Source organism: Pan paniscus, chromosome 3 (assembly GCF_029289425.2).
Source record: "Pan paniscus chromosome 3, NHGRI_mPanPan1-v2.0_pri, whole genome shotgun sequence".
Classification (NCBI taxonomy): domain Eukaryota; kingdom Metazoa; phylum Chordata; class Mammalia; order Primates; family Hominidae; genus Pan; species Pan paniscus.
The window spans coordinates 150807657-150828586 of record NC_073252.2 but is presented as its reverse complement, the minus strand read 5'-3'; the positions used below and the strand labels follow the sequence as shown (position 1 = coordinate 150828586).

At 44.3% G+C, this 20930-nt stretch overlaps 3 protein-coding genes across 6 annotated transcripts in view; 1 reads left to right on the top strand and 2 right to left on the bottom strand.

The window, feature by feature from the left end:
• FHDC1 (FH2 domain containing 1) overlaps positions 1–20930 on the bottom strand; it is a 66748-nt gene that overhangs the window by 37613 nt on the left and 8205 nt on the right. Inside the window, exon 1 of one of the 4 annotated variants that reach the window (XM_008968910.5) lies at positions 6130–6670. The exons of 1 other annotated variant lie outside the window; for it this stretch is intronic. The gene's annotated coding sequence lies outside the window, so the exon portion shown is untranslated. 2 more of the 4 variants (XM_034959276.3, XM_055111919.2) reach the window with 2 other exon arrangements.
• On the top strand, positions 1922–7321 carry LOC103785621 (uncharacterized). The gene is made up of 4 exons (XM_063604067.1): positions 1922–2077; positions 3129–3422; positions 4100–5615; positions 6815–7321. The coding sequence occupies exons 1-3, from the start codon at positions 1922–1924 to the stop codon at positions 5105–5107; spliced, it is 1458 nt and encodes a 485-aa protein (XP_063460137.1). The 3' UTR covers positions 5108–5615; positions 6815–7321.
• LOC117980091 (PSME3-interacting protein-like) lies at positions 6773–19999 on the bottom strand. Its single transcript, XM_034959278.3, has one exon. The coding sequence runs from the start codon at positions 14810–14812 to the stop codon at positions 14012–14014; it is 801 nt and encodes a 266-aa protein (XP_034815169.1). The 5' UTR covers positions 14813–19999; the 3' UTR covers positions 6773–14011.

Here is a 20930-nt window from a genome sequence, read left to right as displayed (position 1 = left end):
CTGCCACATGTCCCTTATACACAGTCACCAACTTACTTTAGTGGGTTGCATTTTTATGGAACTTCACGTTTGTTTTTCATGCTGGGCTGTTACTGATCTGATGTGAAAGAGAGGTCAAAACTACTAAATTTCTTCAGATACGAGAACAGGTAAGTGGGGGTGTAGAAAGGACGCCATGCAGGCTATTGAGTGAGTACCCCAACTAGATGGGAGTGTGGAAAGGGGACTATTTCCTCCAGATCACAAAGGGCCATACACAATGGCTTTTTACACGGCACTTCGGGGTGTAATTATCTTTTTACAGCACCACTGTCAAAGCCCATACTTACAAACACAAGTTGATGAAATAATTTTAGACTACACAGAAGTAAACAATCTGATCTCACAAATTCAAATATTACAAAATGATTTACACAGAACTACATCCAAAAGGCAGGGCTGCCTTGGGAATAAGAGTGGAGATTCTAGGAATAGACTGCTTTTTCTCAGAAAGTTCTGCTACTTTCAAGATGTGCAACATGAGCTGAGGTCGGTAACGTCACCTACATTTCAGCATCCTCATCTACAATATGAGGAAATACTTGTTCCATTGGTTTGTATAAAAGTAAAGAGCTAACACATGTATGGTCCTTACCAAGATGCCTGGTACATAGTTAGCTATTATTTATAACAATAACAAGCTGTTATCATATGTGCATATAATTTCCCTTTATTTTCACAGGCATTACATTTGCTTTAAAATATGTATTGGGTTTATAGATAAAATGCCAAGTTACCCCTGGCCGCTAGGAACAAACTTGTAATATTTCCATTCTTTGCTACCAAAGTTTGTGAGAGCTGTCCTTTCACAATGCTTGCTGATCATCTATTAAATTGTCTCCATATTACAAAAGCAAATATTTTAATGAAACATTTGAATATTAGAGTTCTGAAAACTGCCTCTATATGGGAGGAAAATGGCATCTCCAGCTATTAATTGGATACTTTAAAAAATCATTTTAACCACTTTTAAGTGTGCAATTTAGTGGCATTAAGTACATTCACGGTGTTGTGCAGCCATCACCACCGAATAATTTTTAAATCAGTAAAATAGAAAATATTTTTCCAAGCTGACATACAGCTCACTTGAGATGTAACTGGCTTCTAGAAAGAGTTTTCATAATTATCATTAGGGGCATAACTAGGCTGTTTTCATAGTTGGCACCCTTAAAGCAAATGACTCATTGTCAATTACAGTTTATAGTTATATTTGAACTCTTCTTTTTCAAGACTGTGCAGGTAATTTTGGCAGTTTATCCTTACATATTTTAAAATACTTCTGTACATAAAATATCTCATGTATAGAAGAGCTGTTAATCCTCCAATTTACCTCCAATTCCAGATATGCTGACTTATTTATAGATCATCCCTGTTAAGAATGGTGATAAGCTCAAAAAGTCTCCAATCTAGAAAGCAGTAACTCATTCAGTGCTGTATATGGACAGATGCGCCACTAAACCTCACAATGCAAATACAGAGATACTGACAAAGACTAAGGAAGACTATATACTCCAAGGTTATGCAACCTCACTGTCTCCTAACAACAAAGCCAGAAAGGTGCATGTTTTAGTACTGTGCTTTGCAAAGAGGAAGTACTAGATAAACGATTGTCAAAGTAAAAAGTGACACTTGTTAGCTCTGCATTGGGATGATTCTAACCAATGCCCCATGTAAAAGAATGTTATTTTTAAAAGTTAAAGGAAACAAAAGAAAATGTACAACACTGTCCCCGGTATGCTGTCTGATTAATTTCTTCCCAGGGTAACACACAAGGATCCTAGCCCCCCAACGGCTTCTAATGAATAGGTTCGCCAGCAATGATTAGCCAAGACGCTAATGCTTTTACTACCTTTACTCCAATAGGGTTTCCCCCTGGGCCAGGATGTCCAATGTGAAAGAGGTGGCAGGAAAAGTGGAGTACAGACAGAATTCTAACCCTTTCCACAGCCACATGGAAATTAAAATAGAGAATACACAAAAGAACGATGGATTTGCTGCAGTACTGCCCGCAGTAGAGATGCAAACACACACTCTCCAGGTACACTAGGAGAACGCAGGTGATGCTGCAGCCCTAACAGACCACACTGGCTGCCTGTTTCTCACAGCTGACAACTGCCAGTAGGGACAATGGGATTAGCCCCCACTCTGTCTGGAAAATGCTAAGTAGTCCCATCAATCTGCCCCTGGGCAGACAGAGACAGGCCTGTATGTAAGATCTCAGCTACAGGTTGGAAACCTCAGCAACAGGATGAGGTAGCTGCTAAGGCTGACAAGTGCCCAGCTCTGAGTAAAATGCAGAGCTGTCATGGCTGGGCTCTGAAGATGGGAATGTCTCCTCAAGTCCCCTGAGTGCTACTCATGACCCATCAGAGTTGTGTTTGAGTGATGGACTCTCCCAAGGAGGCTGTAGCTCAGTTGAGCATCTTCTAACTATGTGAAATTTCAATAAAGCGATGCTGTGATCACGTACTTAACTTTTAGTTAATTGGCAGACAAAAAATCTTAGAACGTTCGTTAAGGGTCTTCAAAGCTGCCCCTGGCCCCCTCCTAAGCTCTCTTGCCTAAACAGCCCGCTGTACTTTTTCCTTGGTGTCAGAAACACCCCTAGAAGTTCTAGTCTCGGCCAGGCGTGGTGGCTCACGCCTGTAATCCCAGCACTTTGGGAAGCCGAGGTGGGCAGATCACGAGGTCAGGAGATCAAGACTACCCTGTCCAACATGGTGAAACCCGTCTCTACTAAAATACACACACACACACAAACACACACTCAAACACACACACACTGAAACACACACACTCAAACACACACACACACACACACAGTAGCTGGGCGTGGTGGCACGCCTGTAGTCCCAGCTACCTGGGAGGCTGAGACAGGAAAATCGCTTGAATCAGGGAGTCGGAGGTTGCAGTGAGCCGAGATTACGCCACAGCACTCCAGCGTGGCGACAGAGCCAGACTCCGTCGCAACAACAAAACAACAATAACCAAAAAAAAGACGTTCTAGTCTCTTGAGGGGAGCCAAGAAAAGAGTATGTAGGCTTCATCTCACAGTATATTTAAGGGGAGAGCATGTTCCTGGACGTCAGTTTGGAGCTCAGGGCTTTCCTGAACGAGGACCAGTGGTCCTGGTGCTCCGAATGAGTGGTTCTGCACCAGTGGTCCTGGTGCTCAGAATGAGTGGTTCTGCACCAGTGGTCCTGGTGCTCAGAATGAGTGGTTCTGCACCAGTGGTCCTGGTGCTCACAATGAGTGGTTCTGCACCAGTGGTCCTGGTGCTCACAATGAGTGGTTCTGCACCAGTGGTTCTGGTGCTCAGAATGAGTGGTTCTGCACCAGTGGTCCTGGTGCTCAGAATGAGTGGTTCTGCACCAGTGGTTCTGGTGCTTAGAACGAGGGTCTTGGTGCTCAGCTGGTCACTCACTCCTTTGGTCAACAATAATCAAAAGGAACATCAAGGAAAACCTGCCAGAAAACCTTTCCCCTTGACTCCTGGCATGTGCCACAGATGAGGTGGGGGCAGGAAGGGCTGGCCCACATGCTTCTGATGACAAACCAGGGCAGAGCAAGCCGAGTTTGGAGAGCAGAGGTAGAGAAACACACAGCCCTATTTTATTGTATTTGGGAGAGAAGAAAAGGATGGGGAAAGTACGGACAATTCTAAACTATGGAATTTTTACTCTCACTCCACTAATTCGGGAAAAGGCTCCTCCACCACCACTTATCTTTCAAAACCTTTCTTGATTATTAAACACAGAATGTCAGTCGGTACAATTACACAGTCGGGCCAGAGCCGGACCGTCCAACTCTTCTGTGAGTTCCGTCTGCCTGTGCTCCAGGCAGTAGTGAAAGAACCCAGGACAACGCGTTCCTAGTAAGCGCCTTCAATCTGCAGCACAATGTAAATATTCATAGGCGCCCGAGACCAACACCCGAGAGCAGAGGAAAAACGCCTGTATTTGAATGTTCATTTTCAGTTTCTCTCACTGTCCCAAAACCAAGAAAAAGAAAAAAAAAAAAAAAAAAAAAAAAAGCACATGCGTGCCAAAGGATGCTCTAGAGAGAGGGAAGGAAGGGCCGGCTGCTCCTTCCAGGAAGACAACTGTGGGTCAGTAGAAGGGGGTCACAGACGGCCGAATCTCGGAGGTCGTTTCTGTCCACACGGAAGTTTGAAAACCGACCATTAAGTCCGGAAGACATTCGGCCTGGGGGGTCCTGGGACACCACTTCTTTCAAGTTTGGATACGTAGCAGTTCACCAGCTCTCCGCGTTAGACAGCTGTCTGCAGCCTCCTTACATCCCCAACCCGGCACCCCGGTCCCCGCCCGAGCCACTCACCAACAAGCCACCGGCTCAGCCGCCACCGGCTGGGCCGCAAATCCCCGGGGAGCCGCGCTGGGGTCAGCAAACTGAACGCGAGTGGGCGGCCCGCGGGCCGCGCGGAGCCCCAGCCGCGTCCTTATCAGCGCCGGGCAGAAGGGCGTCGCGGCGCGAGGGTGGGGCGCCGGTGCGCGCTGAGATCGACGCCCACACGCGCCGCGCCAGCTCTGCGGCGGGAAGAGAAGCCGCGGCCTGCGGGGCGGGGACTGCGGGGCGGGCGCCCAGCGCCGGCGTTGCACGACCCTCGGCCTTCTGCAGCGCCGACTGCTCTCCCGTCCGGCGGCTGCAGCTGCTGGGTCGGCCGCCGCACCCGCTCGCCCATTCCCGGCCCCTCCAGTTGGGCGGGGGTCTTGGCCCTGCCCCCTCTCCCCGAGGGGCCCAGGCTGGAAAGCCCACGCCCCCCACGCCACGCCCCCCGGGGCGCCAGCCCCTCTGCGGGGGTTTAGCACGCTGCGCCCAGAAGTTGGGTGGGAGACGGCTAACTAGGGGAGGTGTCCGTGTGATTGAAACGAAAGGGGGGGTCTTCCGGCTCGCAGACACCCGGTCTGCGGCGGCCGCGCGCTCCCAACCCACCCGGAGCCTCCGCCGCGACATCTTCCCACGTCCCCCATCCAGGTCGCAGGCGCGGGGGAAAAGCCTCACGGCCGCACTGCGGCTCTGCCAAAAGGGAGCCGGATCGAGCCGCTGAGAAAAACAGAGGGGAGACTCCTGGCGTTTGAAACCGGTCAGAACCCGCTCTCCAAGAGCTGGGGACACCCCTTGTTTGGAGGCTGATCCCCAGCCCACCCGCTTCCTCCCCCTCCCCACACTCCTGCAGGCGCGGGGCGCAACTTGCAACCCGAACTTCGCGCGGCCGGAACAAGTTTGTCGGGGCGAGAAGCGCCTGGTCCTTGGTCCGCACCACCGCACTAGGTCCCCGCCACCGCCCCACCACTGTGTCAGGGGCCAGGCGTGGCCCCTGGCTGGCTAGGGAACCGAGCGCGGCGCCGCGGCTGCGCATTCCGTGCGGGACGCCGCTGTCTCCCAAGGGTCGGGATAAACTAGGGGGCGGTTGATCTGAAAGTCTTAGCCACGACTAATAGTCAACCGCCCAGGTGCGACCCGCAGCAGCCTGGCGATGCAGCTCGTTCTCCAGACGCGGGTCCACACCGGCGGGTCCTCGCCTCCAGGGACCGATCGCTGTTCTCCGTGGCCGGGTAAGGGCGGCCGCCAAAGTCACCGGGGTGGATGTGGAGGGAGCTGGAACCTCCTCTCCAGCTTTCCCGGTGAGGCTCGGAGGAAGCCGAGACCCGGCACCCATCAGCCGCGCTTCTCGGCGCCTCAGCCTCGGGTCCCGGACAACACCCCAACCCTGACCCTCCCGAGTGGCGGGGCTCCAGCTCCCCGTGTCCCGCGCCGCGGTCGCCCCCGCCTCGGCCGCCCGACCCGCACTCACCCGCGGCCAGCGCCCCCCCCGCTCCCGGCGCGCAGACCGCTGCAGCCTCCCGCCGCTGTGTCGGCGCAGCCGCCTCCTCCCGGTCACTGCAGGCCCAGCCACCCCGGAGCGCGAGGGGGCAGGGCGGGGCGGGGCGCAGCGGCAGCCTCAGGTAACAAAGCTGCGGCCCCGCTGCTCCTGGCCGGCCGCGAAGGGCAGCGCGCCCTTTCCTGCTCCGCCCCTCCCTCACCTCCCCTTCCACCCTCCGCGCGCCACCGTCACCGCCACGCGCTCACCTTCACCTGCGCGGGGCCCCGGGGGAGACGCCTCGGGGCACACTGCTTCCCGCACCCGAAGGCTGGTGCGGGGCTAGGCCGGGGGCCACCGAGAGAAGTAGGGGCGGCAGGAGAGGGAGATAGCTGGGCTGCCCAGAAGAGCCAGGTGTCCTCGGGGAACGGGCGAGAGGAGGCGCCAAGCTGGCTTCTGAACCTGCAAGTGCCTTTCACAAAGGAGTCTTTGCGGCAGCCTCCCAGGCACCGTCTCTTGTGCACACGGGCGCGCACACACTCTTATATACACGCGCGCGCACACACACACACACACCCGCACACGCCCCCCGACGCACGCGCCAGACCACCCTCTGCCCCAACACTTGCTTCTCCCTGGAGAGCTAGCAGCACTTGGGCGAACTGTCCTGTCCCAACCCCTACAGCTGAAACCTGGCTGCGCTAGAGCTTCGCAAAGGTCAGCTCCTCCCTGGGGCCTGCCAACCTGTAAATTTGTTACCGTTTTTTATTTTGTTTTTGTTTTTAATTCTCAATGATGATGGTAACAGAAACCTTTAGGTTGTATTAAAGCGTAAAAAGACCCCTCAAAAATTTTGCCAGGCCTTATCGAATGAACGCACGCTGTCTGGGAAAGGCACACTCCTCACAGAAAGAAACAGGGGAATCGATTTAATCACATTTTTTTTCTTCAAAGTGACTCGGGGCGCCAGTGAGAAGCAAGTAGTCAAAGAAAACATCCCGGGCAAACCGGCTGACCGAAAATCCACTGTCGGGGTAGGGAGGCGCCCTCTACGGGGATGAAGTCATCGCTACCTTTGACTCTTTGATCCTAGATAACCGACCAAGACGTTTCCAGCCTAATGCCTGACGCCTTTTGCTTCCTCCATCCTGGTCCTCAGTCCCTGAACTCCCAGGACAGAATTCCTGACCTCCTTGGTCGAGCCTTGGATCGAGAAAGAGAAACTATTAGTGTAAACAAACCAATCAACCCCAAAACCAAAACTGTGCCTGCCAATAGCCCATTTCTTGGCCATTGATGGAGCATGAAGAGAAATGGATCCAATTAAGAAAATCTTAAAATCTTAAGGAGTAAGAAAATGTAATAAAGAGAAAGACAATGTCATGCTCAGGGAGCTAATATCAATCCCAAAGGAATATTGACTGTTCAGGCTCAAGTTAAATTACAGCAGATCGAAAGTGAGGAGTTGAGTGGCATCTTCTTTTCTCTTACTGTCGACCTTGTTAAATGGGGAGTCCACACCCCCTGCCTACTCCTCCCTCCTCAACCCCATGACAGTGGGCCTCACCCCCAACTGTATTGAGCATGCACTCTAAAAACAGTTACTTTTTGAGAAGTCAAGTCTGGTGACCCATTCTCAGCCCCTCATCCCTTTGATCTCCTTGGCAGCATCCTACCCTAAGGCCTTCTCTATGCTTCTCTGGACTTCTCTGCTGACCCTTCTCTTCCTTTGAGGACAGTAACAAGGTTCTTCCAACTCTTGATCTCCCGGTATCCCACAGAAATACCTTCTGATTTCAAACGGAACCCATCCAGATGTCGTGGGACCTGAAGCTTGTATAACTCCTGGGGGAACTTCTTAAAGGAAAGCAATAAAAACTTACAAACATAATACTAGACATGTATCCTTGGAAGGGCCCAGGGAAAATGAGGGGCTTGGAAACTTGAGCTTCAAGGTATATCTCCGGGTTTCTCTTCAATGTCAGGGACTCTTGAATCCATATTATCGTTGTAAAATTTCAAGTCCAAATTAAAATATCCAAAAATCAACTCATCTTTCCCTCAAAACTAGTACTATTCCCACACCCACCACCTCCCCCTCTTTACCTAAGATCTGGTTTTTCTGTTTGAAATCCTAGCTTTTCCTTTGCTTGTCTCTCTTAAATTCTTTAAAATTCAAGTATTTGCTAAATTTGCTGCTCTTTCCCAAGTAACCTGTTTTATGTTTCACATGCACCATCACCGCAGTAACCCCAAGTAGTGGAAGAGGGAACAAGTATTTATCTGCTGTTGGCCACACATCAGGCACCACACTTAATTCTCACCATGATCCTATAAGCATTCTGATTTCCTAGCTTAGAGAAGTTAAATTGGATACCTACATCCACTACCTTGGTGTTGTTTCTGCTTCTCTCTTCTTCCTAAATCCATCCCAAAACTGCTGTCAGGTCACTGTTTTTAAAAGTCTGATTTCATCACGCTACCTACCTCTTCAAAACCTTCTGCAGATTCCCATGTGTTCCTACAGGAAGAAGGCAGCATTCTTCAGTCTGACAATCCGGCAGCATCCTACGTTTATCTCCCACAATTGGATGCGTCCCATTTCACTCAAGCAGTGGGACGTACTGCCCCTGAATATGTCATGCTTATTTTGACTTTTTTTTTTTTTTTTTTTTTTTTGAGACGGGGTCTCACTGTCGCCAGGCTGGAATGCAGTGGAGCGATCTCAGCTCACTGCAACCTCTGCCTCCCAGGTTCAAGTGATTCTCCTGCCTCAGCCTCCCAAGTAGCTGGGATTACAAGCATGCACCACCACACCTGGCTAATTTTTGTATTTTTAGTAGAGATAGGGTTTCACCATGTTGGCCAGAATGGTCTCAATCTCCTGACCTTGTGATCCACCTGCCTCAGCCTCCCAGAGTGCTGGGATTACATATGTAAGCCACCACGCCTGGCCTACTTTGACTCTTATTTTTCAAATTGTACATAGGATGTGGTCAAAAAGTGCTTGAATGAAGCATGGCACAACTCTTCAATAGAGTTCATATCTTGATGGATTGGATCTAAAGCTGCAAAATCTAGAAGACAATTTATTCTTCATCTATTAATATGCTGATTATCCATCTGTATCCCCCAAATGTGCTAACCAGCCTTTAAGTAAGTCTGGAAAGGCTCCTGAAGCCCAGTGTGCCCAAAGTCTGCCCAGCTACTGGCATTCGTGGCTTGGAGGTGGCACTGCTGCCACTGCAGGCCTCTTGAGCAGTGGGCAGTGTGACCAGCTCTCACTTTTCCAACCAGGCCAAACCTCCCAGAAAGTGTGTTAGATAACTCAGTGTGGCCCAGAAAATGGGTCTGTACCAGGCACTGGTACCAGGCCCTGCAGAAGAACTGCTGTGTTTTCCTGATTCGATTTGCAGCTTGCTCTTCCCTCTCCCTGGGTTGCCCTTTCCAGAATGCTGTATTTCCTACACCCAGTTTATTCTGATTCTTATGGCTTCTGCCTCCTTGGCCCAGAGAGGCTTTTAGTTTCTCCTACATCAAGTATTTTGTGTTTCAATCTGTCATTAGGAACAACTAAACAAAGCCTTCAAAATGAATCAAATTTCAGAATCCATGTAAAACAGACTTTTAGTATTCGCTTAAGGAGTAAGAGTCTAATTCATGAGCTGACTTCATGGGCCCTCTAGGGTACAGACTGAGATCTTTACTTAATCTTTAATTGTTATTCTTCTTAAAATATATATTTGATTAGATCAGTTGTTCAGTATTAAGATTCTAGGCTATCTTTGCCTTTTAAAATTGGAAACTGCAGAAAGAAACAAACTCTGTCCACATTATGGTTAAACAGATTTGCAGACAAATGCAAAGGCTTGCCAATCCTCTGACCTTGTTTCCTTCAAAGAGTGGCAAGTGCAAAATAAAATCAGCAGAATTGTTACTGTTACTATAAAACGCAAATTTGTATCAAATACCTTATTGGCAATTTTCCAAATAACTTTTTTTTTTTTTTGAGCTAGAGTCTCACTCTGTTGCCCAGGCTAGAGTACAGTGACACAAACATCCTCCTACCTCAGTCTCCCAAAGTGCTGTGGTTACAGGCATGAGCCACTGTGCCTGGCCCCAAACAACTTTTGAACTGAAAAAATAATACTTTATTTCTGATTTTTTTAGTTTATTTTTAATTTTTTTTTAATAGAGACAGGGTCTCACTGTGTTGCCCAGGCTGGTCTCTGACTTCTGACCTCAAGCAATCCTCCTGCCTTGGCCTCCCAAAGTGCTGGGATTACAGATGTGAGCCACCACACCCAGCCAATACTTCATTTTTGAAGGCTAAGAAATTTAAATAGTAAGTTGCCTTTAAATACTGTAAGTAATGACTAGGCTCTGATCATTAAGAGGGAGAAAAGGGAGAAATATTTTTCTGAATGCTAAGTAGTGATTTTTGAAGGTTTTTTTTTTTTTTTTTTTTTTTTTTTTTTAGACAGGGTCTCGCTCCATCACCCAGGCTGGTATACAGTGGCGTAGTTACTGCTCACTGCAGCCTCAACCTCCTGGGCTCAACTGATCCTCCCACTTCAGCCTCCCAAGTAGGTGGGACTACAGCCACATGCCACCACGCCCAGCTACCTTTTGTATTTTTTGTAAAGACAGGGTTGAAAGTTTAAAATAGAAAATGCTTCCACATGTGATGTTAGTATCTAAGGTAGCATCAATGACATTTGCCTTGCCAGAAGTAAATAGGGGTATTTTGTCAACAATAGTGCCTGCTTTGTTTGAAGGTAGGAGAGATTAAAGACAACCTTTACCCAACATACAGGAATGAGGTAGTAAGATAATGTGATGACTCTCATGCCTGCCTATCTATACTGTATTTCCTTAGAGCAAATTGTCCATCCATTTGTTTTTCGTGTGTGTGTGTGTGTGTGTGTGTGTGTGTGTGTGTGTGTGTTTTAGAGGCTGGAGATGGAAGAGGAGACTAAGAAAAAAAAAAAACTGTAGATATCACTGAGCTTTCACCCAGAAAACCTCCAGCTAGAGCTCTTTTTAGTTTACAATTGACTCAGTGCTTAGAAAACTGGTTGGTGTTTGTGTAGGGTCTGGCTGTTATAACATTCAAACCTTGAGGAGAAAAACAGCTGTAAAATATAACATCAAAACCTATCATTTCTTTCCATTATTTATCACCAGAAAACAGTATATGAGTCTTAATAAGAGGAATTAAGTTAAAGAGTTTGTCAGATGCCAGTTTCTTTTGCTATGGGTTTAAACTGTTTTCAAATTGTTTACCCTTCTAAGAAGTTAGAAGAGCAAACAGTAATTTGAAACCATAACACACACAGTTTAAGCAGTCTCCAAACAAACCTAATCAATCAACAATATTAGAGAGAGAGAGAGAGAGAGAGAGAGTGTGTGTGTGTGTGTGTGTGTGTGTGTGTGTGTTTCCCTGGGGAAATACTATGTGCACACCCCACGTAAGTCTTTGTAGGACATAGAAAGATGGGCAAAGGGACATGTTGGTGACTTAGCAATTGGTAAAGCCCTTTCTGCTCCCCTTGGAAATCGAGTGTGTGCTTAGTTTAGTGAACTAGCTCTGGACAGTTCTTTGCACTAAGCTTCTATAATGAGAAGGCAAATACTTTGGGTATGGTAGCAAATAATAAACCAGTCCACAACAATCAGAATCTTAATATTTCTCAAGCAGATTTATAGAAATAATTAAAATGCACCATTAAAAAGCAAAGGGGGCAAGCTTTTTGTCGGAAATACTATTATTCAAGTTTTGACTGGCCTTGGACACAAAGAGGATCCCTGTCAAACACTTAGCATCATAATCAGTTTACATCTACATCTCTTTGTGGGCCTGACCTAGCTAAAATTGAAGGGGGGTCTTTTGGGGTTAAATCTAGGACTCCTTTCATCTTAACTCCTAACTTGCTGGCCTCCTACTGAAAAACAAGGATCTGGTAATTAACTCAGAAGGGTTGGTATTAAATATTCAACCTTTTATCTAGTGTTTTTGTGCCTTTGATCAACTTTTGTATGTTAGATATTAAATTGTAAATTAGATAGTAAAAAAGAAGAAAATTTATCTGTACATTACAATGTATCCAGTTGGTGGTGATTTCTCAAAACTATGCCAGAGAAAAGAGCAAACAAGTTTACACTTAATCTGTCTTAAAATGTTGCTTGTTTTCCAAGTAATACCCTAGGCTTCCTACCTACCCCACCACTGTGCAGAAGGCACAGGTGAACACGTTTCTGCATTTTGGGGTTTTGAATGGTGCCCTGCTTCCTGTGGGGTGATTGATGGGCAGTGTCACTGCAGGCGTCTGTTTCACACAGTTGGGGGCAGGGAGGGAGTGCAGGGCAAGCACACAGCTAAGCACAGGACAGTTTACACTGTCAAATGGAATTGTTTTCATGCTGGAAATGGCTTCACAAAAACAAGATACAATTTTTCTTTTCAGGAGAATTGAAAATTTTAAAGGACCAGAGAGAAGGGAAAGCAGAGAAAATACTAGATGTCCACACATCTTCATTTCTCCCTCCATGCTTCCCATGACAGATTCGAACATATTTTCTAGCTTTGCATTCCCTCCTTTACGGCATGCCTTCTTCACAGTTTATCTTATTCGATAAGGAGATTAATATCCAAGGGTGGCTACTTGCCTGCAGAGCATAATCAGGTTAAACATTGTCTATGGCAGGGGAAGAAGGCAGAGAAATTAATCCTACCTCAGCAGCTCCACTGCATGGGAACTCATAAAAAGGGGGTCTCTGGTGATCCCTGTACTCATGTACAGAGTCTACAGAAGTCCCTTGATGGTGCGAAAGGAAAGTAAATCTCGGGACCCCCAAATCACTAAGCCAAAGAGAAAAGTCAAGCTGGAAACTGTGTCGTTGGGCAAACCTGCCTCCCATTCTGTTTCTAAATGAGATAGCTACCAAGATTAAAAAGTGACATATCTCCCTCACAGTTTGCACACAAGGAAATTCCTTGTGGACAAAGGACAGACAGAACTCAAAGTCATCCCTCTGCTCATGTGAGACAAATGCGTATCTGTGCTTCCTTTGCCTTATTGTTTCACTAAGCCAGACTAAGGTATAAGTGACTGTTCCTCTATGCCCCCTCTCACATGTAAGTTGTGTATTTAGTAAAAGGTTAATCAGAGACTCAAAAGAATGCAACCATTTCTCTCTTATCTACCTATGACCTGGAAGCCCCTCCATGCTTCTCGTTGTCCCAGTTTTCTGGACTGAGCCAATGTACATCTTACATATATATTGATTGATGTCTCATGTCTCCCTAAAATGTATAAAACCAAGCTGTGCCCTGACCACCTTAGGCACATGTCATTGTAGCCTCCTGAGGCTATATCATGGGTGTGTCCTTAACCTTAGCAAAATAAACTTTCTTTTTTTTTCTCTAAAATTTAGAATCTTAAACTAAATCATTTCAAAAACAAACATAAAATAATTTCCCAAGCAGAGAAAAGGTTTGAGATGGAAGCTTTCTTGTTAGCAGTCCCTTCATGCATAAATGGGGTTGGATAGAGAGGCGAGAGGGAATGGCCAAGGATACGGAAAGCTTTCACAATGCATGCCGAGTGTGAAGTGACACCCCCAGCAGATGACGTTTATCATCTTTACTTAGTCACACAACATCAAGGACTGGTGAGTTCCAGGGAAGGGCTCCATTTCATCACCCGGGTCAGTTCTCTTCCCCCACATGTTCCACAATGCAGTAGAACCAAACAACACATTCATCTACAATAGAATGTTTCAATAACACCTGTCCAGTAACTGCCCTTACTTCTTTGTGCTGTTGGGGAAAAGTAAAAAATAGAAAGCAATGAAGCCTAAACCCTTTGGCAAGTCGGCCGGTGCCTATTCTCCTAGGGCATTTTTAGTAGAACTTCAGCTGGGCCTTTCCCTCCTCCCAATATCAGTGAGGAAAGTAGCAGCGGGACAGGTTTGGTCATCTGCACTGGAGTAGAACGAGAAACCAAACACGATTTGGGCCACAGATGGATTCTAGCACATTTTTAGATTGCATTGGTTAAAAATGTCATGTTGTGCACAGGATGCAGGCAAAGGAGTTTTTTTTTGAGGGACATAATGCCTGTAAGGCAGCGTGAATGGTCCGATCTACTACTGGGGAGGAGCTCCCTGTGTAAGGACAGAGAAACTAGGGGCCTCAAGGAAGGTATTGGTTTGGAAGATAGAGGAGACAATCTTTCCGGTGGCATTGATGGTGCCTTCACTGTCTGCGCTGGACTCAGAGTCGCTGCTCCCAGAGTAGGCGCCCAGGCCTGGGAGGATGCTGATACAGACTGCAGCAGAGGGGCAGTGGATGGAGGGGCCACTCAGGGAGGTGTTTCTGAGAGACTTGCAGGATGAGGGCTCTTGATTCTTGTCATCTGGCTCAGGGTCCGGTTTCAGTCTTTTTACACTGTTGTCACTCTCTGAGCTCTTACGCTTCACAGCTCCTGCCAACAGCTTCACCTGGGAGAACTTGTTCTTGGTTTCTAAGGGCTTCACAGTCAGTTTCTTTTCCACTTCCTTCTTGTTCTCTTGAGAAATTCCAACCTTCTTGAGGTTATTTCTGTATTCCTTCAGTTCTTTCAGTTCTTCTTTTCTTTGTTGCTTTTCTATTAGTTCCTGCTGTCGAGAAACCTCATCAAGGAAGTTGGTCTCATCTTCATCTAAGCCTCTTACCATGTTTTTGAATTTGAACTGTTCCTCATACTCCTGCTGCTTCCTGTCCTTCTGTTCCTGTAGCCTTTCATATAGAGGTCGAGGGTCATAAACCTCCTCTGGACATTCTTCTGAATCTTCAGGTTTTCGAACTTTCTCCCATTCTTCTTGCCTCCTTTTGCACCGTTCATCTAGTTCTGCCTCAGACACAAACCTCTTTTTGATAACAAGGTTACCATCATCCCCTCCATCCATAATGAAACAACCAATCGCCACTATAGAGTCCCGGCAAAATAAACTTTCTAAATTGACTGAGACCTGTCTCAGATATTTTGGGTTCACAATTGGCAACCACAACGGGATTCTGAGTGGAGGTTCCCCTGACCTTTGACAAATTTCTTATTGGTGCTTGGTACCAGCTTGAGCTATCTTTATGGCTCAAACCAATAGGATACTTGGCTGAGGCCTGGGAGCCTCCCGTTTAGAGGATCCCTGATCTCCCAAAACTTGGTCGAGATCTAAAGTTTACTTGGCTATACAACCCCTCTTCTGGAGTTTCACTTGCTTCCAACAAGGAGAGCAAGTTTTCCTACTTCCATGACAATGGAAGGCAGGTAACTCTTTTGTGGAGTCTGAGCTCACTTCAAAACAATTTGAGATTTTTCCTGCTTCTAGGATGGTAGAGAGCAGTCTTCAGCCTGAGACCCATTCTTAGATAAGTAGCTGAATCAGGGTTCTGTCTTAGCTAAAGTTAAGATTCACAATCAGCTGGTCTTAAATTCTTACCATTAGAGTACTCAGTAATCATATAAATTGTGCAATTGTTTGTTTGATTTGCTTAGCTGTTTTTGTTGTTACTGTTGCTTGTTTGTATTTTTGTTTTGTTTTTTTTTCCCCATTGGGTTTGACCAACTCTATCAGCCTTGATGAAATCCAAAGGAAAGTCCAAATTGTGGGGAACAAGGCCTCTGAATTGGCTAAATTCCCATAATTGAAAAAGTAAAAAAGGGAAAAAGAAAAAACGGCCAGCAAAAGAAAAAAAAAGGGAAAGATTTTTTATTTAGATTACCTAAAGGGCTTCAGTTACATAACAAGGCCACCTTTTTTTTTTTTTTTTAACTAACCAAGCCAAACTAAAAAAGCAATGGCATCACCTCACACTGCAGTTTGGTAACTAAGGTTCTGCCCTATTTTTTTCATCACATCAGCCTGGGTTTTGTTCCTAAATCAAGCCCTTTCTGGTTTGGTATTCGTGTTACTTTTGAAATATCAGCAATGTGTCCTAGCTAAAATATGGAAATGAGATTTAAAAGAATTTTTTTAGGGAGCTTAATGGTTAAAAATCAGCTTAATTAAAAGCTAACATCCAAGATGTGTTTGTGTGTATTGTGTGTGTGTGTGTGTGTGTGTGTGTGTGTGTGTGTCTGTATTTTAAAGGCCTTCATGTTTTGTTTTGTTTTTTTCCCTCCTAGGACCTTGGTTTGTTTGTTTTTATCAAGTTTTTTTTTCCTTCTCAGTGGACTGAATCTGTTTTTTCATTTGTTTCTGCTGTCTCTCCTTTTTCTTGCCACCCTCTGCTGCATGAGGAACCTAAAATAGTTTCTAACAGCCTGTTTCTAACAGGCATTCCTTAAAGAAAACAGAGAAGGTGCCAGACTCTCTTTTGGGGAGAAACCTCTGTTTTTCCTTATGGAATCCCAAGAGCGTAAACAGACAAGTTCATCTCAGGTCTTAAACTCCTTGCTTTTGTATTATGTTACCTGGTTTCTTCTTCTCCTCCTTCTCCTTCTCCCTCCTCCTCCTACTCCTCCTTCTCCTCCTTCTTCTTCTCCTCTCCTTCTCCTCCTTCTTCTTCTTCTCCTTCTCCCTCTTCTTCTTTTTCACTAAAATAGTTACTATAACAGAGGTTACACTTGGGCGTTTAAAGTAAGGAAGAGTATAGATTAGACAGTTAGGGAAATGTCTTTGTTAAAAAAAAAAAAAAAGGAGGATGCACTGTAAAAGCATCATGTGGTCTTAGCCTCATAATAATTCTCTTTTTGGAGACCCAGGATTCAGTGTGGGCTCAGTCCAGAGATCAGAGATCCAGTTTAGAACTACCTATCTAAATAAAATTGGTCTTCTTATACAATCCTATGATAGATTTCTATAATTTTATGTTTGATTTGGCATTTGTTTTTAATTTCCCTCTATTGCCATCAGACTCTTTCTCTCTGTACCTTGAGATGTAAATTTAGCTATCTGATTTTTTCACCCAAGAGTTCCTTTAATGTACAAATTTAAGGCTATCTAGCTGACAACTGCCTAGGGTAATAAAATAGGCTACCAAGAAATTGGAAGTCTAAAATAGAAGGAAAAAAAGGTTTTATGAACCTAAAAGATCTACTTCTGTCTGCATGTCTAATACGTCTACGCATTTATGTGTCATATGTTTCATTGCTAAAAATATATAAAAGAGGTCTAATTACGTGGCTTAAAGAAAAAAAAAGTTGCTTTAAATCAAATACCTTATCAGAAAAAATAGAGACTTTAAGTCAAATGCTATTTCAAGTTCATGTAACTTGAATAAATCTTTAGTAAATAAGCTGGTTTTAAAGGCATTCATGAACTAGAAATTAGAAATGGCTCCAGAATCGTCAACATACATTATCATTTAAATTTAATTATTTATTTATTTTTCTTCTTTTTTTTATTATACTTTAAGTTTTAGGGTACATGTGCACAATGTGCAGGTTAGTTACATATGTATACATGTGCCATGCTGGTGTGCTGCACCCATTAACTCATCATTAGCATTAGGTATGTCACCTAAAGCTATCCCTCCCCCCTCCCCCCACCCCACAACAGTCCCCAGAGTGTGATGTTCCCCTTCCTGTGTCCATGTGTTCTCATTGTTCAATTCCCACCTATAAGTGAGAATATGCGGTGTTTGGTTTTTTGTTCTTGCTATAGTTTACTGAGAATGATGATTTCCAATTTCATCCATGTCCCTACAAATGACATGAACTCATCATTTTTTATGGCTGCATAGTATTCCATGGTGTATATGTGCCACATTTTCTTAATCCAGTCTGTCACTGTTGGACATTTGGGTTGGTTCCAAGTCTTTGCTATTGTGAATAGTGCTGCAATAAACATACGTGTGCATGTGTCTTTATAGCAGCATGATTTATAGTCCTTTGGGTATATACCCAGTAATAGGATGGCTGGGTCAAATGGTATTTCCAGTTCTAGATCCCTGAGGAATCGCCACACTGACTTCCACAATGGTTGAACTAGTTTACAGTCCCACCAACAGTGTAAAAGTGTTCCTATTTCTCCACATCCTCTCCAGCACCTTTTGTTTCCTGACTTTTTAATGATTGCCATTCTAACTGGTGTGAGATGGTATCTCATTGTGGTTTTGATTTGTGTTTCTCTGATGGCCAGTGATGGTGAGCATTTTTTCATGTGTTTTTTGGTTGCATAAATGTCTTCTTTTGAGAAGTGTCTGTTCATGTCCTTCGCCCACTTTTTGATGGGGTTGTTGGTTTTTTTCTTGTAAATTTGTTTGAGTTCATTGTAGATTCTGGATATTAGCCCTTTGTCAGATGAGTAGGTTGTGAAAATTTTCTCCCATTTTGTAGGTTGCCTGTTCACTCTGATGGTAGTTTTTTTTTTGCTGTGCAGAAGCTCTTTAGTTTAATTAGATCCCATTTGTCAATTTTGGCTTTTGTTGCCATTGCTTTTGGTGTTTTAGACATGAAGTCCTTGCCCATACCTATGTCCTGAATGGTAATGCCTAGGTTTTCTTCTAGGGTTTTTATGGTTTTAGGTCTAATGTTTAAGTCTTTAATCCATCTTGAATTAATTTTTGTATAAGGTGTAAGGAAGGGATCCAGTTTCAGCTTTCTACATATGGCTAGCCAGTTTTCCCAGCACCATTTATTAAATAGGGAATCCTTTCCCCATTGCTTGTTTTTCTCAAGTTTGTCAAAGATCAGATAGTTGTAGATATGTGGCGTTATTTCTGAGGGCTCTGTTCTGTTCCATTGATCTGTATCTCTGTTTTGGTACCAGTACCATGCTGTTTTGGTTACTGTAGCCTTGTAGTATAGTTTGAAGTCAGGTAGCGCGATGCCTCCAGCTTTGTTCTTTTGGCTTAGGATTGACTTGGGGATGCGGGCTCTTTTTTGGTTCCATATGAACTTTAAAGTAGTTTTTTCCAATTCTGTGAAGAAAGTCATTGGTAGCTTGATGGGGATGGCATTGAATCTATAAATTACCCTGGGCAGTATGGCCATTTTCATGATATTGATTCTTCCTACCCATGAGCATGGAATGTTCTTCCATTTCTTTGTATCCTCTTTTATTTCCTTGAGCAGTGGTTTGTAGTTCTCCTTGAAGAGGTCCTTCACGTCCCTTGTAAGTTGGATTCCTAGGTATTTTATTCTCTTTGAAGTAATTGTGAATGGGAGTTCACTCATGATTTGGCTGTTTGTCTGTTATTGGTGTATAAGAATGCTTGTGATTTTTGTACATTGATTTTGTATTCTGAGACTTTGCTGAAGTTGCTTATCAGCTTAAGGAGATTTTGGGCTGAGACAATGGGGTTTTCTAGATATACAATCATGTCATCTGCAAATAGGGACAATTTGACTTCCTCTTTTCCTAATTGAATACCCTTTATTTCCTTCTCCTGCCTAATTGCCCTGGCCAGAACTTCCAACACTATGTTGAATAGGAGTGGTGAGAGAGGGCATCCCTGTCTTGTGCCAGTTTTCAAAGGGAATGCTTCCAGTTTTTGCCCATTCAGTATGATATTGGCTGTGGGTTTGTCATAGATAGCTCTTATTATTTTGAGATATGTCCCATCAATACCTAATTTATTGAGAGTTTTTAGCATGAAGCGTTGTTGAATTTTGTCAAAGGTCTTTTCTGCATCTATTGAGATAATCATGTGGTTTTTGTCTTTGGTTCTGTTTATATGCTGGATTACATTTATTGATTTGCGTATATTGAACCAGCCTTGCATCCCAGGGATGAGGCCCACTTGATCATGGTGGATAAGCTTTTTGATGTGCTGCTGGATTCGGTTTGCCAGTATTTTATGGAGGATTTCTGCATCAATGTTCATCAAGGATATTGGTCTAAAATTCTCTTTTTTGGTTGTGTCTCTGCCCGGCTTTGGTATCAGGATGATGCTGGCCTCATAAAACGAGTTAGGGAGGATTCCCTCTTTTTCTATTGATTGGAATAGTTTCAGAAGGAATGGTACCAGTTCCTCCTTGTACCTCTGATAGAATTCGGCTGTGAATCCATCTGGTCCCGGACTCTTTTTGGTTGGTAAGCTATTGATTAGTGCCACAATTTCAGAGCCTGTTATTGGTCTATTCAGAGAGTCAACTTCTTCCTGGTTTAGTCTTGGGAGGGTGTATGTGTCAAGGAATTTATCCATTTCTTCTAGATTTTCTAGTTTATTTGTGTAGAGGTGTTTGTAGTATTCTCTGATGGTAGTTTGTATTTCTGTGGGATCGGTGGTGATATCCCCTTTATCATTTTTTATTGCATCTATTTGATTCTTCTCTCTTTTCTTCTTTATTAGTCTTGCTAGTGGTCTATCAATTTGTTGATCCTTTCAAAAAACCAGCTCCTGGGTTCACTAATTTTTTGAAGGGTTTTTTGTGTCTCTATTTCCTTCAGTTCTGCTCTGATTTTAGTTATTTCTTGCCTTCTGCTAGCTTTTGAATGTGTTTGCTCTTGCTTCTCTAGTTCTTTTAATTGTGATGTTAGGGTGTCAATTTTGGATCTTTCCTGCTTTCTCTTGTGGGCATTTAGTGCTATAAATTTCCCTCTACACACTGCTTTGAATGTGTCCCAGAGATTCTGGTATGTTGTGTCTAAATTTATTGGTAAAATGATTTCATATTTATCTCTGCTAGATGTCAAAATTTGGCATGAGGGTTATAAAGCTATAAATGCAGCCCAAAGGAAAATTATCTTTGCTTGTGCAAAGTTTGATAAATAAGGTATTTAATATTGTTCAGTTAATGGAAACAGCTAAACTCTGAGTTATTGGCAAAAAGGAAGGAAGGGAGAAAGGGAGGAAGGGAGGAAGGGAGGGAGGGAGGGAGGAAGGAAGGAAGGAAGGAAGGAAGGAAGGAAAGAAAATATTTATCTAACTGTAAGGTTCTTACTTAGGAAAACCTGAAATTCACAGACTATAAAAATGATTAACTGGGAAATAACATTAAATGATAACTATCACAGTTTTCATAAGTAATCTGGGTAAAATATTAAAAAATTAATTAGATAAATGTGATGAATAAATCCTTGTAAATAAACTTGTCATATAAGTTAGAATCTAAAGTTATATTAAGTTAAATAATGGATA